Consider the following 17,628-nt stretch of genomic DNA (forward strand, 5'->3'; position numbering starts at 1 on the left):
ATAAAAAGTTTACAGTCCTGATTACCTAAAGTCACGGTTGCCAAAATCTTAAACCGTAATGCCTCAGGCAGTATGGCCGTTTTTACTGGTATTTTACCGTATTTTAGAAAATACTGTAATTTACCATATATTAGGAAATACTGTAAAATACCGGCAGCTGTGGTTGCCAGACATTTACCGTATTTTAGCAAATATGGTAAAATACTGGCAGCCAGTATTTTACCGTAATTTTACAGTGGAATTATGGCAACCCCAGTTGCCGGCGTTTTGCCGTAAAACAAAACCAGATTTTACCCATAATTTTTTTTTACTGTGAAATTATGCAACCCCACCTGCCAGGAAACTAGTAAAAAACCAGTTACAAAACCTGTTGAAATTTTAGCTTTAAAAATTTAACAAAAAAAAAACACGTAAACAGAAAAAACCGATGCAAAACAGAAAAATGTGGAAATACCAGCAAAGTAAAGAACAAGACAAAGAAATAGCCCATAAATTTTCTCAACTGTTTTTATAAACTTTACAAGAATAAAAAAAAAACACTCAGTTGTTTTTTTGATAATCAGTAAATGTTTTTTGGTGTTAAGTAAATGACCCATTTCATAAACCTCCAGAGGAAGTTACACTGTGCTGTTACCAAGCAACCTAAGCTGACCTTCAGGACATTTAGTCAGCTGGTTTAACTGCTGTATGCACTGTACAATGGCTGCAGGAAAAGACAAGTGTTTTTTTTGTTTCTTTTGCTGACTCACCATTCAGAAACTACTTCTTGCATTTTTCTTGGTTGTGCAGGAGGCGCCATTCTGCTTTTCAAAGATGCATGTGTAACACAGATGAGAAGGGTATTTTATATATTAGATGAATGGGCCAATAGGTTCGACTATCGGAGCATAGTGGGGTGTTTAAATGACACACAAAGGCAGTTAAATGAATTTAAAAAAAACAACTGGCTTTAGTGACATAAACCATGAAATTAACAAACAGTTATACAAGACACACAATTATGAAAATAAAATTACACACAATAAAATACAAAAAAATAATACAAATACTTGGCCAAGTGCTAGTTCTCAGTTTTGAATCTTTTGGGTGCACCCTGGTAATCTGAATTCTAAATCGTAATAGGCAACAGATCAATCAATTCCAGTTCCAATTAGGTTCAGCTCAACACCATTCACATGAGGAGAATTTCCTACACAGCAGTTTGTTACGAAGTACCAAATAAAAACCAGTCCAAAAGGTGAGATCAGAAATTCCAGGATTAAACAATAAAAAGAAAAATGTCAGTCAGTGGTCTCATTCATAACCAACTGTGTGTGAAGATGTGAGTGGTACCAGCCTACCACACCGCGGGGTGCAGCAGGACTCCAAACGGAAAAGAAGGAATCCAGGAATCCAGTTCTTTCTAAGTCCAGGTGGGAAGGCTCGCCATCAAAGTCACAGGAGGAATCCACCTCAGGAACAATCCAGCATAAACAAAAAAACCTGACCTGTCAACAGACAGGACCAGCAGAATCATAGGATTTTATTAAGCTGTTCTAGCTTTAATCCTTAAATCATGTTTCTGTATATTTGACATCAATTACTGTAAATTACAAAAGCATTTCTTCAAACAATATTAAACATTACATTTTATCCAAAATCAGTAAAAGTTTACATTTTAATAATCAAATAGTTCAGATAAACAATATTATTCAACAAAAATGTGATAAACAGAACAAAAACCCAAATGAAAGGCACAGAATATGCTCACCGATCTCAATGCGACACGTTAGGGACAACAATATGGTGGCTCTCAGTCCGGACCCGTGAGGCACTAGATAGTGTAATAAGGCATATTTTCCATGCTTTAGCCTTGATAATATGAGCTATCATTGTGAACAAAGTAAGAATATAACGTAAATTAGGTTTTACCTTCAGCTGAACGGAGAACAAGATGAACTTAAAACGTTAGCCTAGTAGCCGTTAGAGCTAAACCAGTAGCCGTTGGCCGTTAGAGCTAACGAGTCAGCTCTAACGGTGTTCAGCAGAAAAAGTGAACTTGTCTTTCCTTTTCTTTTTTTTTCACTTCACGCGTCCAGCTTAGAAGTCGGATGATCTGGGAAAGCGTTTGTTTAGAGTTGTATAACTGTTTTAAAACAGAGACTCTCACGCTGCCCAGCTTAATCGTTTCCGGATCTCTCTCGCTTACACACTCAATGCTGCGGAAGGGCGGGTCCTGCAGCGGCAGTCCGAATTCTGATTGGTTTAAACTCACTGGAAACTAAACTTCCTATTGGCTAGGTAGACCACCTAGCTTCCTTAACCTCCGTTTCTTAAAGAGGCATCCCCATTTTATGTGGGTTACACATGGTTGTATAATTGCACATCTATTTGCAGCCATTTTCATGTGAGTTTAAATGTGGAGTTGGGGGCGGGGCCAGAAGCAGCTTGTTTGAGATTAAAGCAAGAAGAGGCCTTAAAACAGCTCATTGTAAAAGAAACTTAAATAATTCTCTGAGAATTATTTTGTGCAAAAAATGTTACGAACATGTAAACTGTTCTTTCAATTTCAGAAAGCATGTCGGCCCAGATCAGACTCAGGCTGCTCCCCAGCGCCAGGTGTTTATTTGACGAGCCCGTTCAGGTGAAGGTGGCCGGACTGAGGTCCAAGCAGCTGGTCACCTTGAGAGCCAGATCCACCGATGAGAAAGGAGTGGTGTTCAATTCCTCGGCCAGCTACCGCGCCGACGGCAGAGGGGAGATCGACCTGAACAGAGACGCCTCGCTCAGTGGGAGCTACGTCGGGGTGGAACCCATGGGTCTGCTGAGGTCACTGAAGGCAGATACCTTACACAAATATTTCAATAAGGACAAAGCATTGGAACCTTTCGTGGTGAACTTCTCTGTGCATGAGGAGGAGGGCGGGATGCTGGCCGAGGCGACCAATGAGAGGCGTCTCATGGGAGATGGAGTCATGCGAGTTCCTGTCGAAGTGGGCAACAGTCAAGGAGTCCTGTTTACCCCGCCAGGTATTAATGACGCCCTCATTAACTATTTTAATTAGCATTATCCTTCAGAACCTAAAAGGTTTTCTACATATTTTCACTGCAGACGTTCTATGAAGAACTTAAAGTATGCTGAGTTAACAAATGCACCAAAGGTCAATTTAAAAATGTCTCTGAGCTGCAAACCTTAAGTTTTAAAGAGAACCTATTATGCAAAGTTTACATTTTGCATGCATCCAGTCTTTGGCAGTAAATTAATGTTCTTTGGTGTCTAAAAAATTTGCCATTTAAAAAAACATTTTGAATGTAACGTCACAAATCGTCAGTCACTTCCTGTGATCTAGCAACCCCAGCAAAGCACAGCCTGTTACCTAGCAACCCCAGCTGAGCTCCAGCATGTTTAGTCAGCTGGTTTTACTGCTGTATGCACTGTACAATGGCTGCTGGAAATATGATTGTTTTGTTGTTTACCATTCAGAAACCCCTTGTCTTGTTGATTGTGCAGGAGGCTCCACTTCTGCTTGTGCATCTGTTTGCAACCATTTTCACATGCAAGTGTAAATGCTGAGCTGGGGGTCGGGGCCAGCAGCAACTTCTTTGGATTTAAAGTGACAAGAGGCCCTAAAACAGCTCAACATAGGCAGAACTCGGAAGAATGAAGTCTCATTAACTAAGAGTGATTTTGTGCAAAAACTGCAATGAATATGTTTTGTGTTTTGTGTAGCCCCCAGACTTATCCTAACCAATTCAAGGAAGCATAATAAATCACCTTTAACAGGTAAACAGACTTTTACATTTTAATAAATGGGTATTTAAAATTCTTTTGTTCTCTTTTTCTTAAAGGAGAGGGTCCGTTTCCTGCTGTGTTGGATCTGGGCACCTTCATGTCAGAGAAAAGGGCCTCTCTGCTGGCCAATAAAGGTTTTATAACTCTTGCTTTTCCCGTATTCAACAACCCCAAACTAGAAAGGATGAATCTGGACGACTTCGAAGAGGCAGTGAAGTTTCTACAAAATCAGCCAAAGGTGACGAGACACATCCAGTTTCCTAGTTTCCATAAAATGACTTTATGTTAAAGAAACAAACTAATAAATTGAAAAACATGCAACATCTCATCCTGTCTCCTGTATTCTGGGAGCAGGTTATAGAAAACATAACTTCTATATTCAATGGCGTGTCGGCCCAGGTCAGATCTTTCAGGCAACAACCTTAAAGATGTTTAACACACTATAGAATACATTTATTTTTTGTTGCTGAGTAAACTCTCATTGAAAAATGTACAATCTATCCCTCTATATTCAATCCATTTTCCAGACTTTCTATCCATTCACCCATCCATCCATTTATTCTTTTTTTGTTGAACTATTTATTTATTTTTTCTTTTTCTGTAAATATGCATATTGTATATAATATCCATTCTTAAGGTTCTTTGGATACTGAAATCAACTGGTAATTAATCCTAACCCTAAAAAAAGAGAAGGAGTGGGATTAAATAAGGTTCTCCCTTTCAGACATGGTTTGTTATGACGCTTAGTTTTTATTTGAGTATTTTGGTTGTTGTTTACTTTGTTTTAGTCATTTTTATTTTGTTTCTGTTTTTCTCATGTCCAAAATAAATAAAACATTCTATTGTCTATCTGCTATAAACTCATAGTGAAGTCTCAGGTAACTCAAAACTATATAAATCTCTGCCAGATTTAGATTTAAAATAATCTTTAATCTGAGCAGGGTCTAAATCTTTTATTTTGGTTAAATGTAAATAATAAGAGAAACTAAGCCTTCCAGAATAATACATTTTTAATAGTTTTATTACATATTTTGTCAAAAGTCTGTTTCATTTCATAATTCATTTTTATTCCTAATCCTCCAAAGTCCCCAGAAGTTTGGACTCTAGAGTATATGTTAGAAAATAATGTTGAGAAAAGGAAACATTTCACAAAAAAAACCTGAAGTTAATGGCCTTAAAGTGTTTAACTTTTGTTTTAAATGACCAAATATTAATGAGCTTTTAAAGTGCTCTTGAAAATAAGCAGTTACGTTTTCTTTTAAAGTAGTTTTTCCTTTCATTCCCGAACTGACTGTTTTGATCATTATTTCTTAATTTCATGTTTTTTGCAGGTGAGCAGTAAAGGAGTTGGGGTAATATCCCGATCTAAAGGGGGTGAAATCGTGCTTTCCCTCGCTGCTTTTGTGCCTGGAGTTGAAGCTGTGGTGTGGATCAACGGTTGCTCTGCTAGCACAGTCCTACCCCTGTATTATAAGAATAGACAGATGCTCTCTGCATTGAAGTTTGACATCAGCAAAGTGATTTCCACCGAGTCGGGAGCCTTTATCACCAAATATTCCATGCATGATCCTCTGAAGGAGGAAAACAAGGCATCCCTGGTGCCTATTGAACGAGCAAGCGGACGATTCCTGTTTGTAGCTTCAGAGGACGACTTCAACTGGGACAGCAAGGCCTACATGGACGAGATGGTGGACAGACTAAAGCGTCATGGGAAGGAGAACTTTGAGAGTGTGAGCTACCCTGGAGCCGGACATTATTTAGAGCCCCCGTTTGGACCGTACTGCCACTCTAGCTTCCATCTGTTTGCACGTATGCCAGTAATGTGGGGGGGGGAGCCTCGGACCCACGCTGCTGCTGAAGTCCATCTATGGAGGAAGATCCAGGAGTTCTTCAGAACTCACTTAAACTGTGACAAAACTCAAACTAAATCCAAGTTATAGTGCTGCTGTCCTTCAATCAAAAACCAGCCAAGATGTCTAAGAGAGAGTTTTGGGCTGAAAGGAAGCCGTTACTCCAAAAAACAAAACAAAACAAAAAAAGCTAGAGTACAGTTTGAAAATCCGCTATTAAAGCAAACCTTAACTCAATCTATATAAACTCATGTTTTTGAAAGCATTTTTTTAATTTTTTGAACTACACTATTGTTAATCCATTTAGCAAATAGAAATATTTCAGTTGTATTAATGGGAGCCAGTCGCTTGACCCACATACAGAACACACTCAGAAAAATCAGATGAATAAAGTTTATTTTGAACAAATACTACATGAGTTGAATGTGTGGTTCTTGTCCTAGAACTGATGGAGAACTGAAGGCAGTGGAGATGAGAGGCAAGTGGACAGTTTAGAAACATAGAAATGATGATAGTTAAAGTGCTTACTGCTCTAGTTGAGATTCTCCACCAGAGAGTAAGGTCACTGGAGCTAGGTTCTCTTGTGGGGGAGAAGAGGAATGGTCCAAGTTCAGATGATCGCAGAAGTAATGTGATTCCTGGAAGCTGTGGGTTGATGTTTTCATTGGAGAGCGGACAAGTAACAGCAAAGGTAGTGGAAAGAGGAGTGGTTCGTCGCCAGTCATGGAATGAGGTACTAGCAGGGGCGATTCTAGGATCTAAACCTGTAGCATTTATTTATTGAGAATGACAATGTTATTAAATCTTGTTTAATGCATTCAGCTGAGAAATATATATATATATATATTTAGGATTTAATTAGGAAGTTTACTTTGTAAAGTTTAAAGAATCATCTTGATAGTTTGATTCTTGTGTTACCATGGCTACAATATGGTGTAACCTTTGTGTTTGTTGTAATCTCTGCTGGGTTTGTTCACAAAAACCTCACAGCAAATAATAACCAATAATCAGTGATTGATTTTAAACTCGCCAATTAACCTGGGCTCCCTATCATAGACTTCACTAAATCTGTATTTAAACACGATTAGAGATGCTGAGGTTCTTAGTAGGAGGGGGCCGAGGGGCTAAATCATGATTCTGTCTAGGGCCCCATATTATCTGGTGATTCCTGGTTCACCTTTAAGATTTCAGTTTGGTGTATAAAAGGCATTATTAAAAAAGAAACTAAAATATCACACCAGCATTCTATTCTTTGTGAAAATTACTTTTACAGTCTGGTTTACAGTTTTACATTGTAGATATAAATATCAGCAACATTTGTAATTTTGGCCGATTAGTACCGTTAATTTTAGGGTAATTAACTGCTGGCAATATTACAATAGTTTTCTATGAATTTTACAATTACTTATATTTTTACAACATATTTCTGTGTTTTCAACATTTCATGACTGTCAAAATCACTTGAAATATATGTTTATTGAGTTAAGGTAATTCCATGTATTTTCTATGATAATGAAATGTTTTGGATTTTATGGTCAGTAACTGTTGGAATTTTACCATTTTTTACCATAAATTTACAGAGTTGTTTTTATAGTGCATAACTCAGCAGGTCATAAATTTATGCCGCTAATTCAGGTTCAGCTGTGGAATCAGAATCACATAATTGAAAAATACAAAGTTTGCACTGACAAGGATTCATTTGGTTTGTACAGAAGTTATTTATTCTGCTTTTGAAATGTTTAATAACATTTTGATTGTTGTAGAATCTCATGATGTTGATGTTTTCAGGAATTGATAACTATTTGATAATTCTTCACAAGAAATATGACTGAATTTTGAAACTGTTTTCAACTGTAGGCAGTTGAGCAAATAACAGGCTTGTGCCATAAATTAGAATGTGACTGAAAATTTCATTTGTTAGCAGTTTCATCACCAAGTGAAGTTATAATTATTTCGTACTATGTTTAATACCTGCTAAAGGGTTATTTTTGAAAGGTACTATTAAACTGATAGGCGTCATCAGTCCATACAGTCTTATTGAATAAGACTGTATGGCATTCAGATCTATGTTTGGGCTTATTCTTGGCACATAAAAAGGAAAAGTCTTCCAGTACACAGAGAGCGGGACTACTAGTTCCACCACTAAGAATAGATTGGTTTTGAGCCATTACTGTGATGTAATTCTTAAAGTTAAAAGGAATCTCAGTCCGGCCCAGAACCCAGCTGGTAAGTAATTCTCGTCACAATACCTGAAATCTGCACCTAAGCAAGACACACTTGTCGGTAAGTTCAGTCATGTTGGTTTTATTGCAGTGTTAATATGAAAGGCATGTGTGGCGTAAGAAAACTGTCAAAAAGGTGAGTAAATGATTCTAACATTCCTATAAATAACATATTTGAATCAACAAGATGTAAGAAAGTTATGATTGATTTTGTGTTTCCAGTAGCCACAAAATATTGTTAAAAGGTGAAAGTGTTGCCTGTTTTGCTTAGATAGTCACACAATTAGGGTCTGTCTTTAGAAACAGGAGTTCGATATGTTACTGACTGACCTTTAGTCTATTTTTATAGAGAACACTTTTATTAGAACAATCGTAATTTGTCCATTAAGCCCTAAAGGTTTATCATATTTTGTCAAATTTCAAAGTTAATTTCCAGCACGTGAAGGTCAAAATCACATTTTGAATCACATTTGTTTTGAAACTCAAAATTATGCTTCATGTCTGAGACTTAATGGCGCTGATTTTGTCAAAAAGGACTTTACATCACTGATCAGTTATTAATAATAATTATAATAATATATTTTTAAATAAACTTCCTAAGAGTTTTTAATTAACTTCTCAACCAAAATGTAGAAATTAACCATGACAATATCTCAATATCTCTCACTCTCTGCATTGTAGAAAAAAAAGTCTGTAAATTTACGGTAAAAATTGTAAAATACCAACAGTTTCTGACCGTAAGAACTTCATTATTGTAGAAATACATGGAATTACAATTACTCAATAAACATGTATCTGAAGTGATTTTGACAGTCATGAAATGTAGGAAACACAGAAATCTGTTGTAAAAATCTAAGTAATTGTAAAATTTATAGAAAAATATTGTAATATTGCCAGCAGCTAATTACCCTAAAATTAACGGTATTAATCAGCCAAATTAAAATTTTTGCTGATGTTTATATCAGTGATGTTAAAACGTAAACCAGACTGCAAAAATAATTTACAAAGTATAGAATGCTGGTGTGATATTTTGGTTTCTTAATAATTACATTTATAATGCCTTTTATATATCAAACTGAAACTCTAGCTAAACAATTACAACACCTAGGCTCTTCAAACCTGGACAGGATTATTCTTAACCAATAGCATAATGTTTAAAACCAAGTGTGGGATTTGTGAAACCTTTATCTGATTTGTGAAACTTCAATAAAGAGCAATTCTAGTGTTATCCAAAAGCATAAAAATGGTGAAATCAACTTTTATTGAAGTGTCACAAACCCCACACTTGGTTTTAAATATTATGCTATTAGTTGAGAATAATCTGGAGAGTTTTTCATTTTGTTATTGTGTTAAACAGCAGGGTTTACAGTTAATAGAGTTACTGTTATTTGTCAAGTAAACAAAGAATTATCTGGTTTGTCTTTCTGCTTGATCCTGCAGCATCATCACCAAGATTCTTTTAACTCTGTTCCTGTAGTTGAGCAGTGGCTCAGGATACTGTGGTGTCCTGAACTCACCACGGTGTAGTCCTAGTGCACTAGCTAAGGCTGCTAACTAGCAGGTGCTAGCTCATGGTCCTTTTACCTGTAATTTGTTTTATGGTGGAGGTTTTTCAACCCCAGCTGCCGGCGTTTTACCATAAAACAAAAAACATATTTTACCCGTTGTTTTTTTTTACGGTGGAATTATGGCAACCCCAGCTGCTGACATTTTACCGTAAAACAAAAAACACATTTTACCCGTATTTTTTATTTTAAAGTGGGATTATGGCAACCCCAGCTGCTGACATTTTACAGTAAAAAAAAAAACAAACATATTTTACCCATAATTTATTTTACGGTCGAAGTCTGGCAACCCAAGCTGACGGCGTTTCAAGGTAAAACAAAAAACAGACTTACCCTGTAAAAATTTTTTATGGTGGAGGTCTGGCAACCCCAGCTACCTGCGTTTTACTGTAAAACAAAGAACATATTTTACCCTTAATTTTTTTTATTACGGTGGTTTTATGGCAACCCCAGCTGCCGACGTTTTACTGTAAAACAAGAAATATATTTTACCCATATTGCTTTTTTTTTACGGTGGGATTATGGCAACCCCTGCTTCCGACGTTTCACCGTAAAACGAAAACCAGATTTTACCCGTAATTTTTTTTACCGTGGAAGAATGGAAACCCAAGCTGCCGGCATTTTACAATAATACAAAAGACATATTTTACCCGTATATTTTTTTTATGGTGGAATTATGGCAACCCCAGCAGCCGGCGTTTTGCCATAAAACAAAAAACATATTTTACACGTAATTTTTTTTATGGTCAGATTATGGCAACCCCAGCTGCTAATGTTTTACCGTAAAACAAAAAACATATTTTACCCATAATTTTTTTTACGGTGGAATTATGGCAACCCCTGCTGCCGACGTTTCACCGTTAAACGAAAACCAGATTTTACCCGTAATTTTTTTTACCGTAGAAGAATGGAATCCCAAGCTGCCGGCATTTTACAATAATACAAAAGACATATTTTACCCATAATTTTTTTTACGGTGGAATTATGGCAACCCCAGCTGTCGGTGTTTTACTGTAAATTATATGTGTTTTTTTACAATGTATATATATATATATATATATATATATATATATATATATATATATATATATATATATATATAGCTGCAGTATATATATATATATATAAAATAAAAAAATTCCCTTCTCACCCACCGCGGGTGGTTCTTATCCTTCTGAGCTCGGGTCCTCTACCAGAGGCCTGGGAGCTTGAGGGTTCTGCGCAGTATCTTGGCTGTGCCAAGGACTGCACGTTTCTGGACTGAGATGTCTGATGTTGTTCCTGGGATCTGTTGTAGCCATTGGTCCAGTTTGGGGGTGACTGCCCCGAGGGCCCCGATGACCACAGGCACCACTGTGGTCTTCACCTTCCAGGCCCTCTCCAGTTCCTCCCTGAGGCCCTGGTATTTCTCTAGTTTCTCGTGCTCCTTTTTCCTGATGTTGCAGTCGCTTGGTATTGCTACATCTACCACAACGGCTTTCCTCTGTTGTTTATCCACTACGACAATGTCTGGATGGTTCGCCATTACCATTTTGTCTGTCTGGATATGGAAGTCCCACAGGATCTTAGCTCTGGCGTTCTCCGCCACCTTTGGGGGTGTTTCCCACTTTGATCTCGGGGTTTCCAGTCCATATTCTGCACAGATGTTTCTGTACACTATGCCTGCAACTTGGTTATGTCGTTCCATGTACGCTTTCCCTGCCAGTATCTTGCACCCTGCTGTTATGTGCTGGACTGTCTCAGGGGCCTCCTTGCACAACCTACACCTTGGGTCTTGTCTGGTGTGGTAGATCTGGGCCTCTATTGCTCTGGTGTTTAGGGCCTGTTCCTGGGCGGCCAGGATGAGGGCCTCTGTGCTGTCCTTGAGTCCAGCTTTTTCCAGCCATTGGTAGGATTTACTAATATCAGCCACTTGGGTTATTTGCTGGTGGTACATCCCATGTAGGGGCTTGTCCTCCCATGATGGCATCTCTGGCACCTCAACCTCCATTCCCTGTTGTCTGAGATATTCACTGAGCACATTGTCTGTTGAGGCTTTGTCCCTGATGTATTTATGGATCTTAGTTGTTTCGTCCTGGACTGTGGTTCTCACACTCACTAGTCCTCTGCCTCCTTCCTTGCGGCTCGTGTACAGTCTCAGGGTGCTGGATTTGGGATGGAACCCTCCATGCATTGTTAGTAGTTTTCTAGTCTTAATATCCGTGGCTTTTATCTCCTCCTTTGGCCAGCTAATTATTCCAGCAGGGTATCTGATTACTGGCAGGGCATAGCTGTTTATCGCACGGATTTTGTTCTTGCCATTGAGCTGGCTTCTCAGGACTTGCCTTATTCGTTGGAGGTATTTAGCTGTGGCTCCTTTCCTTGTGACCTCATCGAGGTTGCCATTTGCTTGTGGTATACCTAGGTACTTGTAACTGTCCTCTATGTCTGCTATTGTTCCTTCTGGGAGTGAGACCCCTTCTGTGCGGATGACCTTCCCCCTCTTTGTGATCAGCCGACCACACTTGTCTAGTCCGAATGACATCCCAATGTCCGTGCTGTAGATCCTGGTGGTGTGGATCAGTGAGTCGATGTCTCGCTCACTCTTGGCATACAGCTTGATGTCATCCATGTAGAGAAGGTGACTGATGTTGGCCCCATTTTTGAGTCGGTATCTGTAGCCAGTCTTGTTGATAATTTGGCTGAGGGGGTTCAGGCCTATGCAGAACAGTAGCGGGGACAGAGCATCTCCTTGGTATATGCCACATTTGATGGACACTTGTGCAAGTGGTTTGCAGTTGGCTTCAAGGGTGGTTTTCCACAGCCTCATTGAGTTTGCAATGAAGGCTCTCAGAGTCCTGTTGATGTTATACATCTCTAAGCATTCAATGATCCAAGTATGCGGCATTGAGTCATAGGCTTTCTTGTAATCAATCCAAGCCATGCACAGGTTGGTGTGTCGGGTTTTGCAGTCTCGGGCAACTGTGCGGTCTACGAGGAGTTGGTGTTTGGCTCCTCTGCTATTTACACCGATACCTTTCTGTGCCGTGCTCATGTGTTTATCCATGTGTTTATCCATGTGTTTGCTTATCTTGGCCGCTATGATGCCTGACATGAGCTTCCATGTTGTGGAGAGGCAGGTTATTGGTCGGTAGTTGGGTGGGACTGGACCTTTTGATGGATCCTTCTGGATTAGGATTGTCCGCCCTTCAGTTAACCATTCAGGGTGAGTCCCACTTTGTAGCAGCTGGTTCATTTGGCCTGCCAGTCGCTCATGGAGGGCAGTGAGTTTCTTTAGCCAGTAGGCATGGATCATGTCAGGCCCTGGTGCTGTCCAGTTTTTCATACCTGAGACTCTTTCTTGGACATCTGTCACAGTGATGGTTAACCACTGTGCATTGCTGTTGTGGGACGCCTCATTTTCCCATATGCCTTTCCAGTATTGTTCAGTCTCCAGCGTTGGTGGGTCTACTCTGTTGTTATTACCCTGCCATTGAGAGTACACCTTAGCTGAGTGGAGTGGAGAAGAGCCAGTTAATCCTTCTGGATTCATTCTCCCTTGTGTATCTCTTTAGGCAGCTGGCCAAGGCTTGGAGCTCTGACAGTTGGCTCACTTCCCTCCTTGTTACCTTGATTTTAGCCTCTAACCGTCTTTTCCATTGTTGGTATTGGTCTCATGGCTGCTCTTATAGCCAAGTATCTCAAGGATCACTGATGCTGAGTTATGGTGTTGGTAGGGATCGTTCTCAATGCTGCATTCACATTCTCAATGAGGCTTTCTGATGGTACTTCACTCAGCCGTTGTAATTGGCGCCGAGGAGGGCTTGTAGTTAAGTCCTCACAGTTCTGACATCCAGGTTCCTCCTTTTTGCCGTAGCATTTGTGTTGTGTTCATCTCTCGCACATTTCTGTCTTGTTCCAGTAGCCCATTTGTCATCAAGGTGCTCTGGTTCCCCAACACCTGACGCAGACCTTGTTTGGCCGGGCGACGTCTGAGCCGGCATGTTATGCATCTTAGTATCTCTCATATATATATATATATATATATATACTGTATATGAGCAGCTATGAACCTCATCGAACGTCACTGATATATATCAGCATATATCAGTAATAGTAATGTCAGTAATAATAATATTAAAAAGTTTAAATTTTCTTCCAAATTTTCATCCATCTAAAATCTTTTTGTATTGTGGGAGGAAGCTTTACTACCCAGGGAGAATCCACACATGCACATGGAGAACATTCAAACCTCGCCTGGATTCACAGGACTCAGGACTTTCTTGCTGCAAGGGAACAGTGCAACTAACTGAGCCACTGTGAATCCAAAATATTTTATTAAATATCAAAAAATATATATTTTTGATATTTTACTCATCAAATGTATTTTTTATTCACACCGAAGAAGAATTTAGAGAGACCAATTAACCAAACAGTTATGTTTTTGGACTATAGGAGGAAGCCAGTGCACCCTGAGACAACCTGCAAACAGGAAACTGGTAAAAAAAATAATTTACCCGTTACAAAACCTGTCGAAATTTTAGCTTTAAAAATTTAACAAAAAAACAAGTAAACAGAAAAAACCAATGCAAAACAGAAAAATGTGGAAATACCAGCAAAGTAAAGAACAAGACAAAGAAATAGCCCATAAATTTTCTCAACTGTTTTTATAAACTTTACAAGAATTTAAAAAAGAACACCCAGTTGTTTTTTTGATAATCAGTTAATGTTTTTTGGTGTTAAGTAAATGACCAGTTTCATAAATCTCCAGAGGAAGTTACACTGTGCTGTTACCAAGCAACCTCAGCTGACCTTCAGAACATTTGGTCAGCTAGTTTAACTGCTGTATGCACTGTACAATGGCTGCTGGAAAAGACAAGTGTTTTTTTTTTTTGCTGACTCACCATTCAGAAACTACTTGCTGCATTCTTCTTGGTTGTGCAGAAGGCGCCACTTCTGCTTTTCAAAGATGCATGGTTGTATAATTGCACATCTATTTGCAGCCATTTTCCTGTGAGTTTAAATGTGGAGTTGGGGGCGTGGCCAGAAGCAGCTTATTTGAGATTAAAGCAAGAAGAGGCCCTAAAACAGCTCATTGTAAAAGAAACTTAAATAGGCAGAACTGAGCAAACTAAAATAATTCTCTGAGAATTATTTTGTGCAAAAAATGTTACGAACATGTAAACTGTTTTCTTTCAATTTCAGAAAGCATGTCGGCCCAGATCAGACTGAGGCTGCTCCCCAGCGCCAGGTGTTTTTTTGACGAGCCCGTTCAGGTGAAGGTGGCCGGACTGAGGTCCAAGCAGCTGGTCACCTTGAGAGCCAGATCCACCGATGAGAGAGGAGTGGTGTTCAATTCCTCGGCCAGCTACCGCGCCGACGGCAGAGGGGAGATCGACCTGAACAGAGACGCCTCGCTCAGTGGGAGCTACGTCGGGGTGGAACCCATGGGTCTGCTGTGGTCACTGAAGGCAGATGCCTTGCACAAATATTTCAATAAGAACAAAGCACTGGAACCTTTAATGGTGAACTTCTCTGTGCATGAGGAGGAGGGCGGGATGCTGGCCGAGGCGACCAATGAGAGGCGTCTCATGGGAGATGGAGTCAGGCGAGTTCCTGTTGAAGTGGGCAACAGTCAAGGAGTCCTGTTTACCCCGCCAGGTATTAATGACGACCTCATTAACTATTTTAATTAGCATTATCCATCAGAACCTAAACAGTTTTTACATATTTATTCTATAAAGAACTGAAAGCATGCTGAGATGAGTTAACAAAGGTCAATTTAAAAATGTCTCTGATCTGCAAACCTTTTGCACACTTTTGTACGTCCATTTGGGTTTCAACTGCTTCTAAAAACAGCCACAACAATTTTAAAAAGTCTGTTGTAAATAATGTTATAAATCAGAAACCCTTTGCTACAGTCTTGTTGATTGTGCAGGAGGCTCCGCTTCTGCTTGTGCATCTGTTTGCAGCCATTTTCACATGCAACTGTAAATGTTGATTTTGTGCAAAAAAAGGTTTTGAGTAGACCTATCCTAACATGTTTAGGTACGCATAATAGGTCACCTTTAACAGGTTAACAGTGGACTTTTATATTTTAATAAATGAGTATTTAACATCCTTTTGTTCTCTTTTTGCTCTCAAAGGAGAGGGTCCGTTTCCTGCTGTGCTGGATCTGGGCACCTTAATGTCAGAGAAAAGGGCCTCTCTGCTGGCCAATAAAGGCTTTATAGTTCTTGCTGCATCCCTATTCATTGACAAACTAAAACTCGAAAGGATCAATCTGGACGACTTCGAAGAAGCAGTGAATTTCCTACAAAACCACCCAAAGGTGACGAGACACATTCAACTTCCTAGTTTGCATAAAATCACTTTATGTTAAAGAAACAAACTAAGAAATTGAGAAACATGCAACATCTCATCCTTCCTAATGTAAATCTGGGACCACATTATAGAAGACATAACTTCTATATTCAGTGAAAGCCACCTTAAAGATGTTTAACACACTATAGAATATTTTTATTTTTTTTCCTTAATAAACACTCATTGAAAAATATAAAATTGTACAATCCATCCCTCTATTGTCTCTCCGGTCTTTTTATGTAATCACCCAACTATCCGTTGATCCTTTTTTGTTCAACTATTTATGTTATGATTTTTACTTTCTCTGTAAATATGCATATATATAGTTTATAATATCAATTCTCAGGGCATTATAGATACTGAAATAAAGATTTGAAACCAGATTTAGATTTAAAATCATCTTTAATTTGAGCAGAGTCTAAACCTTTTCTTTTGGTTAAATGTAAATTATGAGAGAAATTATTCCTTCCAGAATAATACGACATTTTTAAAAATAATTTTATTACAAATTTTGTCACTTCCTTATTCATTTCTATTCCCAATCCTCCAAAGTACCCAGATGTTTGGACTCTAGAGTATAATGGTTAAAAAAGAAAAATGTCACAAAAATCCCTGAAATCTTTGTGACATTTAAAAGTGTTTAACTTTTGTTTTAAATGACCAAATATCAGTCAGCTTTTAAAGTCCTCTTGAAAATAAGTAGCAATCACATTTTCTTGTAATATATTTAGTTTTTCTAACTGTTGAATTGTATATTTATATGAATAGTCCTTTCATTCCCGAACTGTCTGTTTTGATCATTTATTATTTCTTAATTTCATGTTATTCACAGGTGGGCAGTAAAGGAGTTGGGGTAATATCCCGATCCAAGGGGGCCGACATCGTGCTTTCCCTCGCTGCTTTTGTGCCTGGAGTTGAAGCTGTGGTCTGGATCAACGGTTGCTCCGCTAATGCAGTCCTACCCCTGTATTATAAGAACAGACAGATTCTCTCAGCATTGAAGTTTGACATCAACAAAGCAATTTCCACCCAGTCGGGAGCCCTTTTCACCAAATATGGCATGCATGATTCTCTGAAGGAGGAAAACAAGGCATCCTTGGTGCCTATTGAACGAGCAAGCGGACGATTCCTGTTTGTAGCTTCAGAGGACGACATCAGCTGGGACAGCAAGGCCTACATGGACGAGATGATGGACAGACTAAAGCGTCATGGGAAGGAGAACTTTGAGAGTGTGAGCTACCCTGGAGCCGGACATTATTTAGAGCCCCCGTTTGGACCGCACTGCCCTTCCAGCTTCCATGGGTACATAAGTTTGCCAGTCCTGTGGGGAGGGAAGCCGAGGTCCCACGCTGCTGCTGAAGTCCACCTGTGGAAGAAGGTCCAGGAGTTCTTCAGAACTCACTTAAACTGTGACAAACTTAAACTAAATCCATGTCATAGGGCTGCTGTCCTTCAATCAAAAATCAGCCAAGATATCTAAAAATGATCCATGAGTTTTGGGACTGAAAGGAAGATCCATTACTCCTAAAGCAACAAAAAAGCCATATTACAGATTGAAAATGCGCTATTAAAGCAAACCTTAGTTTAATCTAAACTCCATTTTTTTTGAAAACCACTATTGTAATGCCATTTAGCAAATAGAAGTATTTCAGTAACCCTAGCAAAAGCTTAAAGAGTTTGTTCCAGGAACTGTCTTAACTACCACACACAGTGGTCTCCGAAGGCGCGTCTTCGTATTTTTCTAAGGTAATTAATTTCTTCTTTGTGGTTTTGGTTTCTGATGATGATGGTGAGCTGTTGATATGATTTTATGCATTTGATTGTTTGAATAAAATTCTGGATGATTGTGAAGTTGAACAGTGACTGTATCTTTGTGGT

The 17,628-nt window shown here is 38.9% G+C and overlaps 2 protein-coding genes and 1 long non-coding RNA gene across 4 annotated transcripts in view; 2 read left to right on the plus strand and 1 right to left on the minus strand.

Annotated features, from left to right (window-relative positions):
- Positions 1–915: 915 nt before the first annotated feature.
- Positions 916–2,308, minus strand: LOC116721720 (uncharacterized). The gene is made up of 3 exons (XR_004339675.1): positions 1,912–2,308; positions 1,751–1,813; positions 916–1,487 (listed from the first exon to the last, which is right to left on the minus strand). It is a non-coding gene; the product is annotated as an uncharacterized LOC116721720 (long non-coding RNA).
- A 234-nt stretch (positions 2,309–2,542) lies between these two features.
- Positions 2,543–5,830, plus strand: LOC116721717 (acyl-coenzyme A thioesterase 5-like). 2 transcript variants are annotated; one of them, XM_032565622.1, is made up of 3 exons: positions 2,543–3,008; positions 3,828–4,009; positions 5,103–5,830. In XM_032565622.1, the coding sequence occupies exons 1-3, from the start codon at positions 2,558–2,560 to the stop codon at positions 5,709–5,711; spliced, it is 1,242 nt and encodes a 413-aa protein (XP_032421513.1). In that variant the 5' UTR covers positions 2,543–2,557; the 3' UTR covers positions 5,712–5,830. The 2 variants fall into 2 exon arrangements, with proteins under 2 accessions (XP_032421513.1, XP_032421514.1); XM_032565623.1 differs by having other exon boundaries at positions 3,831–4,009.
- A 2,027-nt stretch (positions 5,831–7,857) lies between these two features.
- Positions 7,858–17,628, plus strand: part of LOC116721714 (acyl-coenzyme A thioesterase 1-like) — a 36,407-nt gene continuing 26,636 nt past the window's right edge. Inside the window, exons 1-4 of the mRNA XM_032565618.1 lie at positions 7,858–7,904; positions 14,593–15,048; positions 15,534–15,718; positions 16,583–17,052. Coding sequence (XP_032421509.1) covers positions 14,598–15,048; positions 15,534–15,718; positions 16,583–17,052 — 1,106 coding nt within the window. The 5' untranslated portion in view covers positions 7,858–7,904; positions 14,593–14,597. The remainder of the gene's footprint in view (positions 7,905–14,592; positions 15,049–15,533; positions 15,719–16,582; positions 17,053–17,628) is intronic.

Source organism: Xiphophorus hellerii, chromosome 6 (genome assembly GCF_003331165.1).
Source record: "Xiphophorus hellerii strain 12219 chromosome 6, Xiphophorus_hellerii-4.1, whole genome shotgun sequence".
NCBI lineage: Eukaryota > Metazoa > Chordata > Actinopteri > Cyprinodontiformes > Poeciliidae > Xiphophorus > Xiphophorus hellerii.

Coding starts and splice junctions, on each gene's coding strand:
- LOC116721717 (XM_032565622.1), top strand. CDS start 2,558: ATGTCGGCCCAGATCAGACTCAGGCTGCTCCCCAGCGCCAGGTGTTTA. Junction 3,009..3,827: donor AGTCCTGTTTACCCCGCCAG/GTATTAATGACG, acceptor TTTTTCTTAAAG/GAGAGGGTCCGTTTCCTGCT. Junction 4,010..5,102: donor TTCTACAAAATCAGCCAAAG/GTGACGAGACAC, acceptor TGTTTTTTGCAG/GTGAGCAGTAAAGGAGTTGG.